The sequence below is a fragment of the Mesoplodon mirus genome (genome assembly GCF_964341445.2).
Source record: "Mesoplodon mirus genome assembly, chromosome: 4".
Taxonomy (NCBI): Eukaryota; Metazoa; Chordata; class Mammalia; order Artiodactyla; family Ziphiidae; genus Mesoplodon; species Mesoplodon mirus.
The window spans coordinates 57,533,469-57,556,936 of record NC_138979.1 but is presented as its reverse complement, the minus strand read 5'-3'; the positions used below and the strand labels follow the sequence as shown (position 1 = coordinate 57,556,936).

Sequence of the window (23,468 nt, the reverse complement as noted above, 5' to 3'; positions counted from 1 at the left end):
GCTGCCATCTTTAAGAGGAACTTCCTTCATGAGCCCATGTATTGCTCAAGAACACTCTATCTAGCAAGACTGAAACAATTTTGGGGCAATTTAATAAGCTAAATTTTCAAATTAGTCTCTGAAAAGTATGATTTGTTGAAAAGCTTGGTTTTGGGGCTCAGTGGCTATGAGGTGCAGAGCATCAGGATCAGGCAACTGAGAGAAGCAGCGTGATCCCTAAATATTGTCCCTTACAAACATCCTCACTGTGTATACAGTTCTTTAGTTTCCCTAGAATTGGGTGCCCAGAATCACTTGTGATTGGCTCAGAGTAATGGTTAATAGATGTATTGAAACAGAGGTTAGGAAATGTTACCAACCCTTTGTCTTTTATTTTCTGTATTGTGAAAAAAAATAGCAGTTAAATGGGAGAACACCTGCCAGAGCTAACTCAAAGTGGCTAATTTCTAGTTCTCTAGTGGCTACTTTTGTAGTGACTAATATTATATAATAGTTCTCCAAATAGTTAGGGCCCCAACTGTCTGCTGGAAGAATGCATAGCCATAGACTCGGACCAAGGCAAAACCCAGAAGCAGATAGTTTTCCTCCTAGAGCCATTTTACTTCCCCTTTCTGGGATTTTTCCCCCTCCTTCCTATGTGGCTACTTCCTGAGGAGCTAGGATTTTTTTTTTTTACAGAGCCACAGATATCTTCAGCCCTCTGCCACATGCCCTTTGCAACATGACTCGGCAGAAAGGGCTCACTCCCTGGTGGTTTCCAAACCTGCTCCTTTTAGCCAAAATTGACTCTCACATTTCTTAGGGTCCTGCTAACTAATATATTGATGAACTAATCCATGTTAAGGCAATAAATATTGATAGCAGATTAATATATGAATAGGGCCTTCAGTTCCTTAATCCAAATGAATAAATACTTTGGGAATTACAACAATTTCTGTAAGGCCCCTAGGAAGACACTTTGAAACATGAAGGCCTAAAGTAGATCCCATCAACTCAACTCAAATATTCCACAATATTCTTCATTGGGTAGGGCTGACACCAGAAGACCTAAAGTTCCCATAAGGTCAAGAGAATGTGAAATATTTAAACAGAGCCTCGCCTGTCCACCCTGCATACCTGCTGGTGACTATAGACGTCATATATTCCAGGAGGGACTGGCACATTGGCGCTTTCAAAGACCCGTTTACTTCCGGACTTGGTACTATAGAAGTGAGCTAGTTCAGGCTCTGGGCCCAGGATGGGTATGTCTAACATATCCGACACAGCTAAATCATCTCTGTGGAGGAGGCCGCTGACAATGTAGGCTTCTTTTCCTTGGATGAGATTTCTTATTCTTTTGATTGCCTTGGGACTGTACATCAGGTGAGTGGCCAGGCACATATGCTGCTTCTGGGGGGAGATCATATTATTCTTGTTAAAAGGTGTTCTTTTTCTGGTCCACACACCTAATTTATAATGTTACGCACAATAAATGCATTATTAATAACAGGCTGGGTTATGAACTATCCCGTTGTTTAGCAGTTTAAATTGATAAAAGCTGTTGGGGTGAGGTTCCATAATCGCTCACATCTTTAGTGTGTTGGAAATAGGCTCACTGGGAATAGAACTAATTACTACGCATCTGTATTTATTTGATCCACGTGGAATTATCCTTCTGTCAGAAGGAAAAGAGGCTGGTGGCCTTTGGATAATAGTGATTCATCTCTGCAACACTTCTGGCAAGGTTTAACACTAAAGCGTCTGGAAAATCAATACAAAAAAATGAAGAAAAAACCCCACAGTATTCTTCACTGTTCAGAACTCCTATTCTGGCAACCCTTTAAATGATTCAGTAGGAAAAAGGCACTTGACTTGATACTCTCTTCCCAAAGTTCTACCAAAAATTCCATTTCAGAGACTACATATTGTTATGATGGTTATCATGGCTCTTAGCCAACACTCCAGAAAGGATTCACGAATGGAAAATATTTGAGAATTTCAGCAAGACTCAAATTTCTTTTCCAATGGAAAACTCTTTTTATTTTTGACTACTTAGACCCAGCTCAGCAATACATGTGACTGTCTCATTCAATTAAATAAATAATTCCAGCATGTCTAATAAGGGGCAGAGGATGGAGCCAGATGGTCAACACACACCAAAACTAATACAAGCATATCTCTGCACTCAAGGAGTGGGGACACAGATGAGTACCATTAATGCATAACTAATACAAGGCAGAGAAGGGCCATAAAGGGCTACAGAGGGCCTTGGAGACAGGGAGGAGGGAGGCAGAGGCCACATGCTAGTGGGGAAAGCTGAAAAGGCAAATTACTCATTCTTCTTCACTCAGTTTCCTCATCTGTAAAATGCGTATAATAGTAGTAACCATCTGATAAGGATGCTATGAGTATTAAATGAGATAATGTATGTAAAACACTTATAATAGCGCCTTGGATATAAGCACTTAGTGAATGTGAGCTTGGATTATTGTTATGAAAGAGGTCGGGGTTGAGGTAAGTTTTGAAGGATGGGTAGGATTTTAGCAGGTGAGGATGGCCACAGCCTAGGCTGGAATATGGGAACCCAAGATTGTGCTCACTTCCTCTAGAGAAGAGGGCATCATGGCACATGAGAAAGTGCTGGGGCTTAGGAGTCAAATGGTTCTGTCTTTGAATCCAGCTCTATCCATTATAAACAACCTGAACTTGGGCAAATGACTTGGACTCCTTGAGACTAAGTTCCTCCATCTTCTGAAAGGGAATAAAAATACCCATTTGATGGGTTCCTCTAAGGATAAAATAAGATCATAAATGTTTAACATCTATTATAATGCATGGCATTGAGTTGATATTCGATCAATGGTAGTAATTATCAATGTTATTATGGAGAAAACTTTAAAAAAATAAAGTCATTAAAATGTCATGCAAATAATATAATGCAAGACGTGAGAGTCTTAATGGAGTTCAAGGGATTTTGTAGACTAGCACCTTCTCTCCTGGTTTTAGTGAAAATCACCTACTCAACATGGCATTGAAGTGTGGAGAAATTCCGAGCCACTATTTTGGGGAGTATCTGCTGCACCAGTTTGCAAACTGTTGGAGGGTATGACTGCTGAGTATAAGAGAAAGCAACTGAGGAGAACCCCTGGATTTTAGTCCTGTCTGAATTTGTAACTTGCAAGTTGATTTAGAAAACTCTATCTTTCTGAGCCTTGGTTCCCCACATTCAAATGAGGGGTTGAATTAGAAATCTCTAGGGTCCTTCCAGCTGTGATACAACGTTCCCTTTAAAACCAAAGCTCTCTGGACATACTGTTTAATGAGTACAGAGTTACTGCTTGGGATGTTGAAAAAGTTTTGAAAATGGATGATATGATGATTGCACAACAATGTGAATGTACTTAATTTCATTGAACTGTACACTTAAAATGATTTAAATGGTAAATTTTATGTTATGTATATTCCGCCTCCCCCACCAAAAGACAAAATAAAAACCTCCTCTGAGAAGAGGATTTTATGATTTACCCTGTTGAACCCTTACTTCAGAGGAAGTGTTATATTCTAAGCTCTTTAGATCTATGCAGTATGCCTTTTCTTAATTTAAATCCATTTTCAAAAACCTGCTTCTGAGAATGCAGCTCTAGGAAATCCGGTGTTCCATTAGACAATGGCTGGTGACAGCAACTCGTGAGTTTGTGTTTCCCATATAATTGATCACTGTTTATCCCCCTTGTTTATTTCACTCCTTTCCTTTCCCTACAAATTATTCCAATGAGGAAATGTGAAAAAATAATGAGTCTTGTAGAACTGGTGACTTGAGTCACAAAGTATGTGGTAGGCTTTTCAGGGTACCTAGAAGAATGTTTCAAAGGGGGCAATCCTCTCATGTTAAGTACTCTTTCATTTGATCCATACAACACTGTACCAATTAACAGTCCCTGTTTTGGAGATGAGGAAACTGAGGCTCAGGTGATTTGCCCATAGTCACACAGCTGGTAAATAGCAGAGGCAGGATTCAAATTCAGTATTAGTACAGTTCTCATGCCATAGCTGCCATGATTTCTCCCATTGTACAGATTGAGTAGTGAGGTCTGGTAGTTTTATGAAGTGTGATGAGGGGCTGGTAGATGCAGCAATAGAACCTACCGTTAAAGTTGCACATTTCCGGCCAGAATGGATTTCTGTCTGCTCTAGGGTTGTTTATCTCTCTTGGCAAGTATTCTACCCGACTCTATTATGTCATCTCTGGGCATGCCTTATTCTTCAGGCAAGATGGTACCACAGTATTGTGTTCAACGTGTGTTTAATAAAGATTTGAATTAAGTGATGGCAGAGGACACATTACTGACCACAGGTCTTGTGTGACCATTTAGAGAAAATCAGTATCATCAGATCCAGGCTGTGGATTAACACAGATGACAAAAATCTAAAATGTTCCTGGGCTTCCCTGGTGGCGCAGTTGTTGAGAACTGCCTGCCAATGCAGGGGACACGGGTTCGAGCCCTGGTCTGGGAGGATCCCACATGCCGCGGAGCAACTGGGTCCGTGAGCCACAACTACTGAGCCTGCGCGTCTGGAGCCTGTGCTCCACGACAAGAGAGGCCGTGACAGTGAGAGACCCGTGCACCGCGATGAAGAGTGGCCCCTGCTTGCCACAACTAGAGAAAGCCCTTGCACAGAAACGAAGACCCAGCACAGCCAAAAATAAATAAATAAATAAATAAATAAAATTTAAAAATAAATAAATAAAATAAAATGTTCCTAATTCCATAACATTATAGCTACATTCAATTTATCACCACTAATTTTTTTTTCACCTGAGACAAAAGGTAGTTGCTTAGGATGTCTTCATAAACATTAAAATGTCCAAAAATAGACATGATGACTTTATAACAGCATTTTCACCATTACAAATTCAAACATTATAGAGTAACTTGGAGAGATGTACAAACAGATTTTTGGCACACTTTAAAAAAATCTCCTCAAAGCCATGCATTTGAAAGAAAGTCAGCACTGATGCAATCTCTCAAATCCATAACTAAACATGAGCAGGAAATTATTTGAAAGTAAGAGTTTAATTTTTGTGTTTTAGAGAGGTGATTGCCTATGAGTGATTAATTACTCAAATAATTTAAACTTAAACTATAAGAAGTATTAAGTACTTAAAAATATTTCCTAATTGTTTCTATTCACAGAGATGCAAACCTACACTATGAATGTAACCCTGTGCATCTGTTAGTACCAACTGCCTATCTCCTCTTAGAAGGTGAAGAATGGACAGTGAGGATTCACTTCTCAGGTAATAGGACTGCAGAGCTGGAAAGGACTTTGAAATTATCTAATCCATCACCTCATTTTACAGATGAATAACAGAGGACCAGAGAGGTAAAGGGGCTTGCCCAAGGCCACAAGGTCATCCAGGAACAAGGCTGTCATTCCAAATCAGGATAGGGTTCTGGGGTCAGACAGATTTGGGTTCATACTCTGGCCCCACTAGTAACTTGGGATTAGAAGATGAGTGTTGGTTTCCTTAGCCAAAGAAGGAAATTGATAATTTCTGTCTTGCTGCTGTGTTCTAAGTATCAAATGAGAAAACGTATGCTAAGCATTTGATAAATGTTAGCTGTTTACTCACTTTCCTTTTCCCAAATCTAGTGCCCCTTTCCCATTCCATGCCTCTTCAATGTATATTGGCATTTCAGATATGCAGAAACTGTTTATTAGCAGCTACCAGGCATTAGCTCCAGTTTCTGGCTGGAGAAAATCAGGAAATTAACCACACGCTAATGATAGTTCCTTGCTTCCCAATATCCACAGTAACTCTGACATTGAGGCCAGGGAATAGCTAGGAAGCACCAAAGCAATCCTTGCATTGGTGGAGGATATTGGGGAGTTTCTAAGATTATAAGTAAGTGGTGATGATTTGTCTGCTTTTTTTTTAAAGATTTAATTAATTAATTAATTAATTTATGGCTGCATTGGGTCTTCGTTGCTGCACGCGGTCTTTCTCTAGTTGCGTCTAGTGGGGGCTACTCTTCGTTGTGGTGCGCGAGCTTCTCACTGCGATGGCTTCTCCTGTTGTGGAGCATGAGCTCTAGGTGCGCGGGCTTCAGTAGTAGTGGCACGTGGACTTCAGTAGTTGTGGCTCTCAGACTCTAGAGTGCAGGCTCAGTAGTTGTGGCGCCTGGGCTTAGTTGTTCCACAGCATGTGGATCTTCCTGGACCAGGGCTCGAACCCATGTCCCCTGCATTGGCAGGTGGATTCTTAACCACTGTGACACTAGGGAAGCCCTGTCTCCTGTCTTTTCTCTTGCTTGTCCTGATCCTGCACTTGTTTCCTCTTCCATAGCCAAATAGTGCCAATGAAACAGAACTAGGCGGAGAGCTTTTATGGGAATATCGAGGTATCTAGTTATGAAAAAATAAAATCTTCATTTTGGTAGAAGAGAGTAAAATTCACTGAGTATACCAGCAAAGTAGAAATGGTGTAGCATCCCTCCCCAGCCCTGGCAGGATTTTTTTTTCCTTTGGTCAAATCATGGTGCATCTGAAGTGTTAATGGGTAGTAACTCAACACATAGATACTTCCTACATGAACCATGCAATCAGTTTCTTTGACAATAGATAGAGAGTTGACTTTGGTGCATCCCACTTATGAATGAAGAGAGCTATCTTCACCAGCAAATTCAGACCTTTAGATTATATTAAACAGTCTCCTCAAAAGTGCATAGTCAATTAGGTTATTTATTTATTTATTTGTTTGTTTGTTTATTTATTTATTTATGGCTGCATTGGTTCTTCATTGTTGCATGCAGGCTTTCTCTAGCTGCGTCAAGCAGGGGCTGCTCTTTGTTGCAGTGCGTGGGCTTCTCATTGTGGTGGCTTCTCTTGTTGTGGAGCACGGGATCTAGGCACATGGGCTTCAGTAGTTGTGGCACACGGGCTCAGTAGTTGTGGCTTGTGGGCTCTAGAGTGCAGGCTCAGTAGTTGTGGTGCACAGGCTTACTTGCTCTGAGGCATGTGGGACCTTCCTAGACCAGGGATTGAACCCGTGCCCTCTGCATTGGCAGGTGGATTCTTAACCACTGTGCCACCAGGGAGGTCCTCCATTAGGTATTAAAATGTTGATTGTTTACCATGGAAAGCTTAAATTCATGTTAAAATATAGAGAAATTCATTTCAAGCCATCTCTTGCACTACCTTATTCTAGAATGTGCCCCATGGTTCTATGAATTTCCCAGAAGTTCTTCTCTAGGGATGAGATTCAACTCAGAATTCATTCCATTCATTAAAAATCAGTTCTAAGAAAGTTAAAAAAAAAATCTGAACCTTGTTCATTATGAACCATGTGATACGGTAAATAAGACCAAATTCCCCTGAGGGACAAAAACCCCATGGAATAACAAGGAATACCAGTGTGGAAATCAGAAAACAGGGGCCCTGGTCTAGATTCTGTCCCTAACTAGTTTTGTGACCACAGGCAGGCCCAGCCTTTCTCTGCCTCGGTGTTCTCCACACAAAATTAAGAAAAAGCAACCGTAGATGTTATAAATTCACCTAGTTGATGGTACAACCCAATAACTACAATTAGGCTTCAGCTACAGAGAAACCGGGCAGCAGTAGCTCAGCTAAGTCTGCAAGTTAAACTGGGATATTTATTTCCTATCGTCCGACCTGTAGTCTAATCAGTAAAGCTGTTAAACTTGCAATAATATTTCACTGATGTGTACCAGAACGTTGCAAGTTATAAAATTTCCAATTTAATTTTACTGCATCCCTGAAGCTGTAGTAATTAGAAGACAAACTCACAGTGAAGATGTTTATAGCTTCAGGGGTGATAATTTTGAACCTGTCCTGCAGGTCACTTCTGTCCTCAAGTTTCCCTGATTTGACAGCTGCCTGTAGACTCAGGATTTTATTGTAATACAGCAGCAACTCGTCATTCATTCTATGGGAGCAGATGTAGGTGACGCTTACATTGGCATCTAAAAATCACAGGCACAATGTTAATTACTGGTATAAAGGTAAAAGACATTACGAACTCTGGCATCAGATTGATGTTGCACAGTTTAAAATAAAAAGCATATCCAAAAGCCACATTCAAGTTAATTTAGATTGGTTTTGTACAGATCTTAGCAATTTAAGTGGCTTTTTGTACTTTAGCATTTCTCTAAAGAAAAGATAAATAACACCACCACCAAAAAAACAGACACAAAAATTCCTTCAGAAGGAGGGCTGTGAGGTACCATGGAAGTGTACTTTCAAATAATACGTAGGGATTTAGCCCCAGAACTCCTATTAATATCAGTGGGATTTGCATACTGATTTAAAAATTTATCCCATTAACTTTAGAAAATTATAAAACAGAACTGTGAACTTTCGAAAGCTGATGAAATTGCAATTTCTTATGCTGCCTGGACTTGGCAAGGCCAATTTAGGGAATGTTCTGTCCAAATAAATGGTCTGATTATGACCATAGCAATGATTATTTCAGGAAAGCAACCTTTTCCTTTCTCCATTCCCAAAGAGGAGTATATTACTTAAATAGGACATCTAGTGATTCTTGGTTTAAAGGAAACACTATCTTAATTTAACTGTTCTCCTTCTCAAGATGTGCTTCTTATTATATGCATAGAAAGAAATCCTAATTAAATATCCCATCCGAATGGAATAGTGAGAAGAGATTACCCCCACTCCAGGCTGCAGAATATTTTAGGGAGTATGTACAGGAAATCAGCAGCCAGTAGAGTCACCCATTCATTTGTAAAATAACTGACTGATCAGTAGGGGCAAAGCACTTGGCTGGACATGGAAGGAGATAACAGAATCAAAGCAACTGAGATGCTGCCTGTGAGGAGCAACCATTTCACATGTATAAACAGCTGTAAAACATGGTGGAGGGTGGTGGACACAAGACACATGCAGACCAGGTGCCCAGGGAAGGTTGGAGGAGGGAGCACTGTAAAATGTTTCCTTGGTCAGGTAGGGCTGAGAAGAGATTTTAAGACTCCTCTGTTCAGTTTAGCAGAGTATCCAGAGCATAGACTGATTAAATGCTTGCTCAGCTTTCTAGGAGTCTGGGCATATTATTTAACCTTTCTAAGCATTGCTTTCTTCATCTGTAAAATGGGGAATAAAGTCACCTGGGGCACAGAGTTTTGGAGAGTATGAAATGAAAGAATATATATAAAGCACCTGGTGCAGTATCTGGCACATAATAGGTGCTCAGCAGACAGTACAGATACACCAATCTGCTCCACAGCCCACCCTGACTAGGCCAGCTAACAGTGGTTCCACACCCCACCTTCCACACTTGTGCTCCTTTTAACTAGTGCCTCAAGATTTAACACGATGGAGTAGTGTCCCCTGCTGTTCCATCCTGTTGTTCCAAATCTTTCAATCTTGTCCGTCCAAACTCTTTAAAGGCAAGGTGTATACTTTTCATATAATCCCCCATGCCCTGGTACAATGTCGAGTATGCAGGAGCCACTCAATAAATACTTGTGAGCTGACCAAAGGGATCTGGGAGAATGGAGAGATTCGGGAACTGGAAAGTCTTACACAATTAGTGAGATCCATGGCATGCAGGAGAAATCTGTTCTGGAGAAGAGCATCTTGTGGCTAGAAGCATTGTCTTCTGAACTGGCCCAGAGCTGGGCCCAGAGTAGGTGCTCCATAAATGTAAATATTTAAGTGGCTCCTATTTAATGTTGAAACCACATTGTCACATGAACCTCAAAATAAATTAACTGAGGAGACAGTAGTTAAATAACTTGTATCCAACTGCTGAATGATCAAATTCGTTATCCGAAATCTTGTGTTTTCAAGAAGAGACTAGTGTCTTACTAAACTAGTGGTCTTTAAAACCAAATTAGTATTTTTTTTAAGTATTAAAAAAAAGGACACAAAAAGTAAACAACAAAAATAACTTAATGAAGTCTACATAGCAGAAGAAAACTAAATTTTTCTTGGGAAGAAATTTCTGGGTTATAAATGATAACAAATCATGTTGCTAATTTTACCTTTCCTGTTCATTTCTGGCAAAGGAATACTATAATCACTAACAGGAATATCCAGTATTAGGCTGGTTTGATTGTGAATCGACAAATGTTCAAAATTAATTGACAGGTGATTTTGGAAAGGAATTAAGAAGAAGATGAAGATTGTTTTGACTGTTAGTCAGTAGTCAATATCAGTCACCCTCTTGCTTAACTCATCTAGGAATTGAAGATACAAGCTGTTGAAGTCTCTCCACCTGATACCCTGACTTCACAGCCAGTATCCAAACAAGTCTTAATGTGATCAGATTACCTTTGTTTCCCCTGAATAAGAAGAAAAATCAACACCCTTTACTAGCAATTAACGGAATTTAAAGAAAGATAATAATTTATTCTTCCATAAAATTATCACTAATTTTCCTAGTTTCTTCATATTTTTATTTCACAAGCAAGTACTTTTTCTATTTTCTCACTTACTTCTACACTTTTATTACTTCTCTTGAAGAGGTTTTAGGATTGCATTGTTATCAAGAAGATAGTGTACCAAGAAAAGGCATTTGGTTCATAATCTCTCAGAAATGTTCATCTTAGCAAAATTTTCCATTGCAGATAGACATAGACTGAATTATTGAATTATTTAAAATAGAAGCCTAATACTCTTAAGTCTTCTCATTATTAATAAGAATCCTTTGTAAGGAAATTCTTTGGTGATGGTTTGGACTATACATAGAAAGGTATATAAAAAGCTAAAGAAAAAAATTAATCAAATAAATTAGAGCAAAGTCTGCCCTCTGCTGCACTTCATTGGTTTCCACCCAGTCAGGTTTTTAGTTGAAATAGCTCAACACTAACAAATCAATCTTAAGTCATTAAATTTTTTTTTTGGTAAGGTTGAAAAACAACATTGGTGCCTAGATAATAGATTAAAGCAATTACCCTATTATTATTTTAGGACACTGTAAATTTCTAGTACTGATGTATTTTTGTTACCAAATGGCATTTATAAAATAATAATGATGCTGAAATATATATGAATCACGTAAAGTATGTCATTCTAGGGAGCCAGCTAAATTGGTCATTGATAATTTAAAATTCTTCCTTGTTTTGCTTAAATAAGGGCCAAAGCAATTATATTTTAACAAAACAAAGAAGTTCTTATTTGGTAACTAAAAAATTCTAGTTTTTGTTTAATCCTGAATTTCTGGCCAGGACTTCCCACACTGATTCAATATTATTACTTAGGCTTTGAAACATTTATTCTTTAAACCGTGTCAAACCAAAGCCTAGAGTTCTTATATCCTTCCTTCCTGGCCCCTGGTTGGTGTCTGATTTAGAACTGACCAAACCAGTATCAGAACTTGACTTTTACAAAGATGTGTCTATCACTCAAGGTCTGTATTTCTAATAATTCCTTCCACTAGTCACTTCCTATTTTCTCATAACCAGATTATATATATTTAAATAAAACCTTCTTTTAAAAATCTATCTTCATTTCCCTCTTATTCTTATAATGAAAACAAAATGCTTTTCATTTCTGTTACCTTCCACTCATTCCTCAGATAATATAATAGACAATATTGACACAAATATATAATGTTGACTTCATTCACTGCCAGATTCAGTAAATGAAGAAGAGTTGGGGCTATAGGAGATAAATCCTTATTCAAACCTGCAGCAAAGAGAATTAGAAAACTGCCCAAGTAAATTGGTTAAAATGTCATTTGTTTATTCAACTGACTTCACTATAAATCTGTTCTTTGAAACAAAACATTCAATTGCCCTGCAAGAAGATTAGAAGTCCAAGCCTTTTCCTTGTACAGAAAAGAAAGCAAAAAATGAACATTTAATCAACATCCACTGATAAACATTCCAAAGAGCCATTTGTGTAAAAGTATTTACTGTACCTAAGATGTCACACAGCCTCCCCAGCTGCATGTTCTGCTGCGTGTTGAAGTCGTTAATATTTTGTCGCACAGGCTGGGAATATCCTAAAAGGCAAACCAGATGTCAAAACCCAGAAAGAGCAAGTCAACATGGCAAAAGGGCACACTAGGATTTCACAGTGTCATGGTCCACATTTCCAGGAAAGAATTGTCTCTGAAGCATCTCGCAGAAACAATCCAACTCCTAAGAATGAGGTCCTTGCTTCTCAGGGGATTAAGCATTAATTCTGGAAGATGTGCTGAGCAGCATATTCTACAACAGAGAGGTTCATATTTTTCAATATCAGCAAAGCTTCTGGGAATCAGGATTATAGAAACACGGGAAAAGTTTCGGAAATTTTAACATGAATGTTCAAAAGAGCACATAAGAAAGTTATGCTCAGGTTTAAAAACTATATTGGCTTTTTGGTTTTTTGCCTTTTATTTTTATTTTTTTAACATCTTTATTGGAGTATAATTGCTTTACATTGTGGTGTTAGCTGCTGCTGTATAACAAAGTGAATTAGCTATACGTATACATATATCCCCATATCCCCTCCCTCTTGCGTCTCCCTCCCACCCTCCCTATCCCACCCCTCTAGGTGGTCACAAAGCAGAGCTGGTCTCCCTGTGCTATGCAGCTGCTTCCCACTAGCCATCTATTTTGCACTTGGTAGTGTATATATGTCCATGCCACTCTCTCACTTTGTCCCAGCTTACCCTTCCCCCTCCCTGTGTCCTCAAGTCCATTCTCCACGTCTGTCTTTATTCCTGTCCTGCCCCTATGTTCTTCAGAACCTTTTTTTTTTTAGATTCCATATATATGTGTTAGCATACAGTATTTGTTTTTTGCTTTCTGACTTACTTCACTCTGTATGACAGACTCTAGGTTCATCCACCTAACTACAAATAACTTAATTTTGTTTCTTTTTATGGCTGAGTAATATTCCATTGTATATATGTGCCACATCTTCTTTATCCATTCATCTGTCGATGGACACTTAGGTTGCTTCCATGTCCTGGATATTGTAAATAGTGCTGCAATGAACATTGTGGTACATGACTCCTTTTGAATTATGGTTTTCTCAGGGTATATGCCCCGTGGTGGGATTGCTGGGTCGTATGGGAGTTCTAATTTTAGTTTTTTAAGGAACCTCCATACCATTCTCCATAGTGGCTGTATCAATTTACATTCCCACCAAGAATGTGTAGGAGGGTTCCCTTTTCTCCACACCCTCTCCAGCATTTATTGTTTGTAGATTTTTTATTTTTTATTTTTTGGCTGCGTTGGCTCTTCATTGCTGCATGCGGGCTTTCTCTAGTTGCAGTGAGCAGGGGCTGCTCTTTGTTGCAGTGTGTGGGCTTCTCATTGCAGTGGCTTCTCTTGTTGTGGAGCATGGGCTCTAGGCACATGGGCTTCAGTAGTTGTGGCGCTCGGGCTCAGTAGTTGTGGCGCATGGGCTTAGTTTCTCCATGGCATGTGGGATCTTCCTGGACCAGGGCTCAAACCCATGTCCCCTGCATTGGCAGGCGGATTCTTAACCACTGTGCCACCAGGGAAGTCCTGTAGATTTTTTGATGATGGCCATTCTGACGGTGTGAGGTGATACCTCATTGTAGTTTTGATTTGCATTTCTCTAATGATTAGTGATGTTGCGTATCCTTTCATGTGTTTGCTGGCAATCTGTATATCTTCTTTGGAGAAATGTCTATTTAGGTCTTCTGCCCATTTTTGGATTGGGTTGTTTGTTTTTTTGATATTGAGCTACATGAGCTGCTTGTATATTTTGGAGATTAATCCTTTGTCAGTTGCTTCGTTTGCGAGTATTTTCTCCCATTCTGAGGGTTGTCCTATGCTTCTTATGTGGCATTTTGAAGATGTGTCCTGGAATCACTCTCAACTGACACACAGATTTCAGATAAAACTCTTGCTGTTGCGAATATGTATTTAAGTAATTCTAAATACTAAAGAAATATGCTTCTGTTCACACAGTCAAAAGATCTTTTAACGTTAAAGGACAATAAAGGTTAGTGCAGTTACTTTGTCAGTACTAATGAAAGCCCCACCATTTTCCTTCATGTCCATTGGAACAGCAGAAGGAAAACACACATGGATTTACTACTGTCCTGAAACAGCAGCGGCAACACTTTCTGCTATTGCAGGGGTTAAAATAAAAAATGAACGTGGACCAAAACATGAACTTAAAAGGCATGCATACTCACAAGCAGTATAATTGCTTATATGAAATTCAGCAACTGTAGGTGTAACTTTTAAAAAAATAAAATTGCTTTTCACATTTTGAATAGATGCTTCAATGCCTCCTTGTGGTTAGTGAGCCCAAACACATGTTTCAAGTTAAACTGCTATAGATAAAGTGATTTTAAATACTACATCTTCGAGATGTGACACAGATTTCCTTTTCAGAATAAGGAAAACTATAGCAATTCAGGCAACAGGGCTTCAGATCAAATGAACTCTGATAATTGGCTCTTCGCTTTGATGTTAGTGTTTAAACACTAGACAATGTCTGGAAATTAAATGAGTTTACAATCCATCTAAAAGTCTCCCTCTTGCTTTATGCAGATGAACTTAAGAACTAAAAAGGCAGAAGGATACGTGGGCTGTTTGAATTATTTTTGAAAAATTATTAATTTCTAAAATAATTTTGGGAACTCACCACATATGAAAGTTAATATAGATAGCTACAAACAATGCCATCTTGATGTGTGGTTGCAATATTGTAACTCTTGGGATTTTGCCTATGTATAATTCTGTCTATACTCAGATAAGTGTTTAGGAAGATGTATTGTGAATAACATATATCAAGACTATAAGAAGGCAGGAAAATGCCTAGAGAATAAAGTATGATTAAGAAAAGTACATTAATCATTCTATGAACGTATTCTATGAACGCATTTCCTTTCAGAAGTAAAGATAAAAGGCAGTGTGAGATGGCTCATTAAAATGATGTCCAATTTAAAATATAAAGGATGTCTGATCACTTTGTTGCCACATATGCAGCATGTGAGTAAGTCCGTGTTTCAATCAATTTCTCGAGGTCAGTTTTCCAACAAATTACTTAGTACCTCTATTACCCTGATCAAGGATGCATATAAATCCACCTGCCAATGCAGGGGACACGGGTTTGAGCCCTGGTCTGGGAAGATCCCACATGTCGTGGAGCAACTAAGCCCGTGCGCCACAACTACTGAGCCTGCACTCTAGAGCCCATGAGCCACAACTACTGCACCCGTGTGCCACAGCTACTGAAGCCTGCGAGCCTAGAGCGCGTGCTCCACAACAAGAGAAGCCACCGCAATGAGAAGCCCGCGCACTGCAATGAAGAGGAGCCCCCACTCACTGCAACTGGAGAAAGCCTGCGCGCAGCAACGAAGACCCAATTATGATTATGCAGGATTATGATAAAACTGGTTACTCAGTTAACCCTACAAGTAGACGCATTTTAAAGAACTGTATGTTAATCTCAGGACATTATTATAGAGGATCATATGAAGCAAAAAATAGAAAAACATTTTGTAAACCGTAAAGTGCTGTGTAAACAGAAGATATTTTAATGTCACAAGCTATGTTCACTTCCAAAGCTTGTAACAGCAACAGCAAATTCTGTCACAAGCAACAGATCATTCCACATGAGCAAGATACAATGCAAGGCACATTGCTATCAGCAGAGCAGAAGTTAGGAGTCAATTTTTTTAAAAGTCAGATTTATTCTTATGTTTTGTACATCCACAAAATACAAGTGTTGATTCCTGGGTGGAAGACCTCATCGATGCTGGCAGCATATATTAAATACAACAGTGACTTAACCAGGAAACTGTCAAGAAGGATGTTGTGGCCTTGGGGAGTTCAGCAGACATGCCCAGTGGAATATAATACACTTCGGAATATAATTTCGAATATAATCTACAAAGACATGGATATATCAAAGGTGAGACTATAACACCAGAGGAGTTTTGAGAAACCATCTACTTCAACCTTGTCCCGTTATAGATAAGGAAATTCAGAACAAGTGCCTTGTTTCTTGTCCAAGATAACGTAAACCTACAAATTATTATGTAGTTCAACTACTACATCTTTAGCTCTTGTGACAAATATGGTTATGTCAAGCAAGAGAGAAGATGACTCTCCAAGGGTGAGCAGAGAACTCCAGAAGGGACAGAGGGCCTTTGCCTCTCTTCCCACTTTTATTGTTTTAAATTAATTTTAATTTTAATTTTAATTTTTTTTTTGCGGTATGCGGGCCTCTCATTGCTGTGGCCTCTCCCGCCGCGGAGCACAGGCTCTGGACGCACAGGCTCAGCGGCCATGGCTCACGGGCCCAGCCACTCCGCGGCATGTGGGATCCTCCCAGACCGGAGCACGAACCCGTGTCCCCCGCATCGGCAGGTGGACTTCCAACCACTGCGCCACCAGGGAAGCCCCTAAATTAATTTTTATTGGAGTATAGTTGATTTATTTTCCCACTTTCATTTCCATTTGTTGTGTCAGACAGAATAGGGGCCATCCAAAGATGTCCACGTTCTAATCCCCAGAAACTGTGAATATGCTAAGTTACATGGCAAAGGGGAAATAAAGTTGCAGATGGAATTAAGGTTGCTAATCAGCTGACCTTAAAATAAGGAGGTTCTCATGGATTATTGGGCTGGACCCAGTGTCATCATAAAAGTCCTTATAAGTGGTGGGGGGAGGCAGACTACAGAAGGGACTACAGAAGACAGGCACAGAGATGCCATGTTGCTGCCTTTAAAGATGGAGGAAGGGGGCCCCAGGCTTTCCCTGTTCATTCCTTTGTGGGTGGCTTCTAGAAGCTGGAAAGAGTGAGAAAACAGGTTCTCCCCTAGAGCCTCCAGGAAGGAATGCAGCCCTGCCCACACCTTGATTTTAGCCCCTTTCGTACTTCTGAACTACAAAATTATTGCTGTAAGGTAACAAATGTATATTGTTTTAAGCCACTAAGCTTGTGGTATCTGGTCAGAGGGCATTAGAAAACTATTATGACTGTCTACCTTCCCTTACTCCCAATAAGTACCACCCCCCAGACATTCTACTCCTCTTTCACCCGTAATTGAAAGATGGGGGATGGGGGACTGAGGTCCATAATCAGAGTTCAGAATAAGCACTCAATAAATATTGTTGTTTTACTATTTCTTTCCTAACCTCAGCTGAGCGTGACTTAAATTCTCAAAAGGAACCTCACTGAAATGTAGAGAAATTATTATTATTACGTGCGCAAATTATTTGAGCTATCAAAGTACTGTTCTTCTAGCTTATGGAGCTGATTGGCTCTAATCACCATCAGGTGTGCCTGACCACCCTTTACTAAGAAGGTTCTCAGTCTCCCCTCACTGTCATTCTCTGGCACCCTCTCTTCACCACACTTTTCTCATTTTGTCATTACAGGTTTCTTTGCTGGCTTGTTTACTTGTTTGTTGTACATTTCTCCTCCCCATTGCATCACTCTGGCTCCTGTAGCCAGACTGTAAGCTCCACTGGAGCAGGAACGCTGTGATATCGCCAGTCAAATGAGTCAATGAAATGTGCCTGAAGAGCGTACTCAAAGAATCTGTCTTTTAAATTCTTAGCCCTTTCTCTCTTGTGTTTTCATCGTTCCCTCCTCTCCTCTCAACACTCATGAAATTGGGTTCTCTGATCTGGAGAACTTCTGGGGAATTCAAAGAGTGGTAAGTGGGATTTGTAGCTTTTTCTAGGTCCTCATCAGCATAGAATAAAACAGCACTGGCATAAAGGGGCACTTTCTCTTATCACTATAGAGAGGGACGCAGCTTCTTTCCTTATGCCACCTTCATCACCTGCAAAATATTCATAGTTTGATAGAATGTTCCATCTTTCCTCAAAATATTATTGCCTGGGACTTCCATGGTGGCACAGTGGTTAAGAATCTGCCTGCCAATACAGGGGACACGGGTTCCAGCCCTGGTCAGGGAAGATCCCACATGCCACAGAGCAACTGAGCCTGTGCACCACAGCTACTGAGCCTGTGCTCTAGAGCCTGCAAGCCACAACTACTGAGCCCACGTGCCACAACTACTGAAGCCTGTGCGCCTAGAGCCCGTGTTCCGCAACAAGAGAAGCCACCACAATGAGAAGCCTGTGCACCGCAACAAAGAGTAGCCCCCGCTCGCCGCAACTAGAGAAAGCCTGTGCGCAGCAATGGAGACCCAACGCAGCCAAAAATAAATAAATAAATTTAAAAAATATTATTGCCTCTGCTTCACGCTGAAGGAGGGTACCTGGGTGCTGTCTCTCTGAAGTTATCCAACTACCATACTTTTGGTCTTCTGTTGAACCAAGGATGCTCATTAATGGTTACTGGCTACCATTTCTCCATCCTCATTTCTGCCTTCATCTCCTTTCCCATCCCTATCCCCACTCCCCCACAAACTCTTATCAGATGATGCTAATTGCCTCTTTGCAACCCAGTAAACGAGTCCTGCTAGGATTGGCTTTTCTTTCACAGCAACTGCAGAAACCTAAGAACATGAGCAAGGCCATGCTCAGTGACCATGCCTCCTTGGGATTGTGGGTGCTTCTGTGACATGCCCCTGCCGTTGCAGTAAAATCAAGTGCTCTTGAACCCTGCTTGTTACTCTGTGGTTGACTCCTAGTTTATTTTGTCTCCAAGTCCTATTCCTTACAATGGTACCTAAGGCAGAGAAGGGGTTAATAACAGATTTCCAGTTACCACATAGTTGTCATTCATCCGATCACCCTGGCCTGAGATGGTAGTCATCCATGCCTCAGTCTGATGGACTGGAGCAGTGGTTCTTAACCTTTTCCCCATTTGGATACGTGTGATGGGTAATGTTCAAATGCACCACACACTCCTAGGGGCATACGCAGGGTTACAATAGCAGTAGCTGTAACTCCATCCCTCTCTCTTCCACTCAAGAAAGCATACTGGATGCAAGCTGAGCAAGAGTGACATTATTTTAGAAATAATCTTGACTTGCTCCAATTCATAAAAAGTTAACCATTAGCTAACCTTTGGACTCTAATAATAAAAATTTAGGGAACATGTGAACATACTTCACAAACGATTGCACATCAGCATACTGCAGTCATCTAGAGAAATGTGATCTAGGCATTATGGTTTTAATTACTTGTGCAAGTGTGAAAGCACAAGATACTGAGATAGGAAATAAGATACAGCAAGAGAGAGGCCTATCTGGGTTATTTATATAGTCCATCCAGTGCCAATTTGATGAAAATAAAACTGAGAGTTGTTTTTTGGGGGCTTCTGAGAAAAATTAGAGAAATTTGTGATGAGGACATAGAAAACACAGGACTTAACTCAAATCTTTGTTGAGTTTTGAAAACATTCTCAAACCAAACTGTCCAAATGGATTCTGTGTCGTTCTGAAAGCCTTTCCTTCAGAAGAGTGAAGACTTTCTCTTGTTCAAACTTTTTGTCTGCGACTGGCACAGCATTGCATGCAACTAAAGCCAGTGATTCTCAAAGAGTGGCTGGGGGACCCTCCAGAGGACTGGGGGCATGGAAGGTCAAAACTCTTTTCAGAATAATACTAAGATGACATTTCCCCTTTTCAGTGCTATCTTCCCACCAAATACAAAAAGCTTATTGATTTCAGATTCCATATTGCAACTAACTCCTAAAAATTATCCTTGTTGAGTTTTGGTATAAAGTCAAAGAAGAATATACACAGTTATCTGAAAAGGCTGTAAAATATATAAAGTATATCTCCCTTTTCCCAATAGTTATCTGTGTGAGGCCAGGTTTTCTTCATATGCTTCAACCAAAACAACATATTGCAACAGATTGGATGCAGAAATAGATAGGAGAATCCAACTAACTTCTATTAAGAGATTTTGCAAACTTGTCAACCAGTGCCGATCTTCTCACCAATTTTTTTTGTTTTGGAAAAGAAACGGTTTTTAAAAAATAAAAATGTTTTTTAGATGAACATTGGTAATGTGCTTACTATTGTTATTTTAAAATAAATTCAATATTTTTAAAGTTTCTCAGTTTTAGTTCCTAATGTGGTAAATATAGACAGATACAACCCTTGTAAACCAACGCTCTTTAGGGTCTTCAGTTGTTGTTACAAGTGTAAATTTGAGGACCACTGAACACAAAGTTTAATATTTTTTATGAGAATGAAGGAGATGAAAAAGATTATATTTTATCTTAGTATAAGCAATACTTTTTTTAGATCATATCCTAATATTAATCATTTCATCAAAAGCCCAGGAGCTGGTGTCATTTGACACCCAGTTCAGTGCTGTTTCCGTATTTCATGGTACAACATCGATAGCTCAAGCTCAACTGGGTAATTTAATATTATAGGATCTTGGGGCCAACCCTGATCTAACCAGTGAATGAGTGTTGATTTGGATTACTTGGATGAATGCAACATGGATGAATAGAAATATGTTTTCATTTTAATTTGGGCTATAAAGAAATTTGGAAGTTTTAAATGTAATTTGTTCCTGATCCCCAAAGACCTGGATTTTCTGGAACTGCTGTCTGGGAGATCTTGGCAATACATCTGTTTCAAAGATCTAATGTGGCAATATCATAACTAAACTGAGGATTTCATCCTACTTGCCAAAATACATGTTGAAGACTGCAAAGATTTGACTGAAAGTCCTGATTTCCCAGCCCTGAGGTGGAAGCAACAGAATCTATCGCGTCTTTGAGTTGTCAACTCAAAATGGGAAAGTAGAAAGGGGTCAATGTGCTTGGAGGCACAGTAAAAATGTGATTCCAGATATAACCCTCTGGGATCTGGTCCTCCACCCTGCCCCTGTTCACAAATGGAGGCGAGCACAGTTCTTACCCTCTGGTGAAAGGGAGTGGGGTTACGAAGGAATTGTCTCATGAGCATTTGGGGTATGGCAGTTGTGCATAAAAGTTAGTTTTGCTATCTTTTAGGCTTTTGTGACAATACAGAGCAACAGAAAAACATTTTCATGAACCTTCTAATAACAGGATCCACAATTATGGAATGGAGTATCTTGGAGACCATGAACTGTGTTAACCCCAAGGATAATTTGCTGAAATAATGCTCAGTTGGAAAAAAAAAAAAGAGGCTGAACTATATACATTCCTTTTTGCTATTAAATCAATTGGCAATGAAATAAAAGATCACATAGAGAAAAGAGGAAATCCCACCTCAATACTTCTCTATTTGTATTTTAAAGGAGGAAGAGAAGTGAGAGAGGAAAGTCATCACTGGGAGTTTAATTGGTTGGCAGCTGCCCCATATACCTGCTCACGGCACCAGAGCCCCATACTCGGCACATCTCATTTAATGTCAATATATTTTAAAATGCCACTGAGTTTAAGTGTAGTAACAAATGATGCATTGTAATAGAGAATCACAGGGGTTAAATTAAAAGTGGAGGGGGCTTCCCTGGTGGCGCAGTGGTTGAGAGTCCGCCTGCCGAAGCAGGGGACATGGGTTCGTGCCCCGGTTCGGGAAGATCCCACATGCCGCGGAGTGGCTAGGCCCGTGAGCCATGGCCGCTGAGCCTGCGCGTCCAGAGCCTGTGCTCCGCAACGGGAGAGGCCACAACAGTGAGAGGCCTGCCTACCGCAAAAAAAAAAAAAAGTGGAGGAAGTAACTTGGGCAAAGAAACTGTTAAGCAGAGTTAGTTTGTAGGTTTTATTTAGACCTCTGATTTTTCTAGGGGAATTGGGATTCTTCGTTGCAGTTCTTTCTTAATTTGACTGATAGATTTTGCTTAAAATAGACCCTACTATTCTATTCCTGCTATGAACCATGGTAGATTTTTTTTGGTTATAATTATATTTCATTAATAAAAATGATAAAAATATGCAATATACAATTAAGAGAGCAGCATATATAACCTGGAAAGGATGACTTTCTTTTTATCATCTTATAAGATTACAAGGCCAATCTGTTTCTTTGGACAAGTAATCAACAACATCCTACCTCTGTTGGTTAAAAATAGCTAAAACTTTTTGTTACATCTGAGAATACTTCTCAAAATATGTAACAGCCAATCATGTTTCGTAATTCCTCCTTTCAAAGAGGTGGTTACTCTGCAATGTATAATTGTCTTCATGTTCGTATCATTAAGCCATAGATTTTTAAATACATGATAAATATTTTGTGGTCAAAAACATTGCTGAAAGGCCATGTTTCCTGTGATTGTGGGTTTGGAGAATGCAGTTACTCCTGTGTGTGCAACACTGCATAAACAAATAACCAAATGCCTACAACTGTAATATATTATGTAGTTATCAGCTACTAAGCTTTCATTTTTAGGGTTCGAATAACTTAGTGCAGCCCCAATTGGCTAGTGCACGGTGTCATTATTTCTGGGGCCAATTCCACACCAGATTTGATCACAAATTTCCTACGGAAATAGAAAGAGGGGACAAGGCTGCAACTTGTATTAAATGCGTACCTGAGTCTTACATTCCTACCAGCTGATTTTGATTAGTGAATCCCTCTCAACTCTGGGAACAAAATTACTATATTGAATAGATTTGGGGGTCCATGTATTTAGAGAAAAAAATTGCTTCACTTTCATCCACTTCTATTTTCATGAATTGTGTAGGTAAGTCTCCAGTGCAGGTGACAAAGTAGCCATGTTATGGCTAGCTGACATCTTCTTCAAGTATTCCCAGGGGAAGTGGCACATAAGAAAAAAGTGTGCCATAATCATTTTTTAAAAAAGGTATGGTTTGAGAATTATGCCTATGGAATAGGTACCAGATGACAGTTTAATGCTAGTTAAATGTAATTTAATGTCCACAAGTCATTTCATAATCTAAAGCTTGAATTTTAGAAACAAATACAATTTGATCAAAGCCCAAGTATTATTCTCTTGTGAAAATGTGAAATTGGGCTTTTTAAATACTCAGTTGAGAAAAATATCTGAGCTTGTTCTTATCTCTTAGAAAATACATGATTAGCAATTTTTCTTGCTTACCTAAAATGGGTTATTATGTTGTTAACAAACAAAAATTACTGCAATAGGGAAGACTTACAGATTTATTACATATTTATTTAAACTGAGTATGAGTAATCTAGAAGAAAACTAGTTTTACGATCAGATTTAAAATAATGCTTTCTAATTCTAGTTTCTGTCCAGGTTATTTTACTACTTAATTTATATTCAGCAAGCTCTTTTGGAATTTTAAGACAGCTTCATTTAAAATTATGTTTTATTAACCAATTTATATCACTAACCGTTACTTTCATTATTTGACCTCTTTGGAGGCCTGTTTCTATCAGGCTTCCCTGCAGAGCTGACTGCTTGGGGATTTAGAGTCAGAAGTGGGGGTTCAGGAGGGAAGAAGTGTGTGGAAATTGGATCTATAATACCTTTGTGATTGTCAACATTACAAAGTGGGGGTCTTGTTTCTATTTCTAGTTCTGAATAAAACAGAGAATGCAAAACAAAATTTCCCACATAATATCAGGTCAGGTCCACAATTAGTTGCAGAAGCAAAAGGCTTTTGCACCTTATTCTAAGGACTCAAGTCAGTTAATTGGGTCTGCAATTAGCCTCTCTGGTTGCAATCAATTACAA

General features: G+C 39.4%; 1 protein-coding gene across 3 annotated transcripts in view; it reads right to left on the bottom strand.

Annotated features, from left to right (window-relative positions):
- The window catches only part of IQCH (IQ motif containing H), a gene marked incomplete at both ends in the record, with an annotated part of 100,684 nt that overhangs the window by 74,141 nt on the left and 3,075 nt on the right, over window positions 1-23,468 (bottom strand). For all 3 annotated transcript variants that reach the window (XM_082617323.1, XM_082617324.1, XM_082617325.1), the window contains 2 exons: window positions 7,789-7,964; window positions 11,882-11,965. In XM_082617323.1, the coding sequence (XP_082473449.1) occupies window positions 7,789-7,964; window positions 11,882-11,965 (260 nt within the window). The remainder of the gene's footprint in view (window positions 1-7,788; window positions 7,965-11,881; window positions 11,966-23,468) is intronic.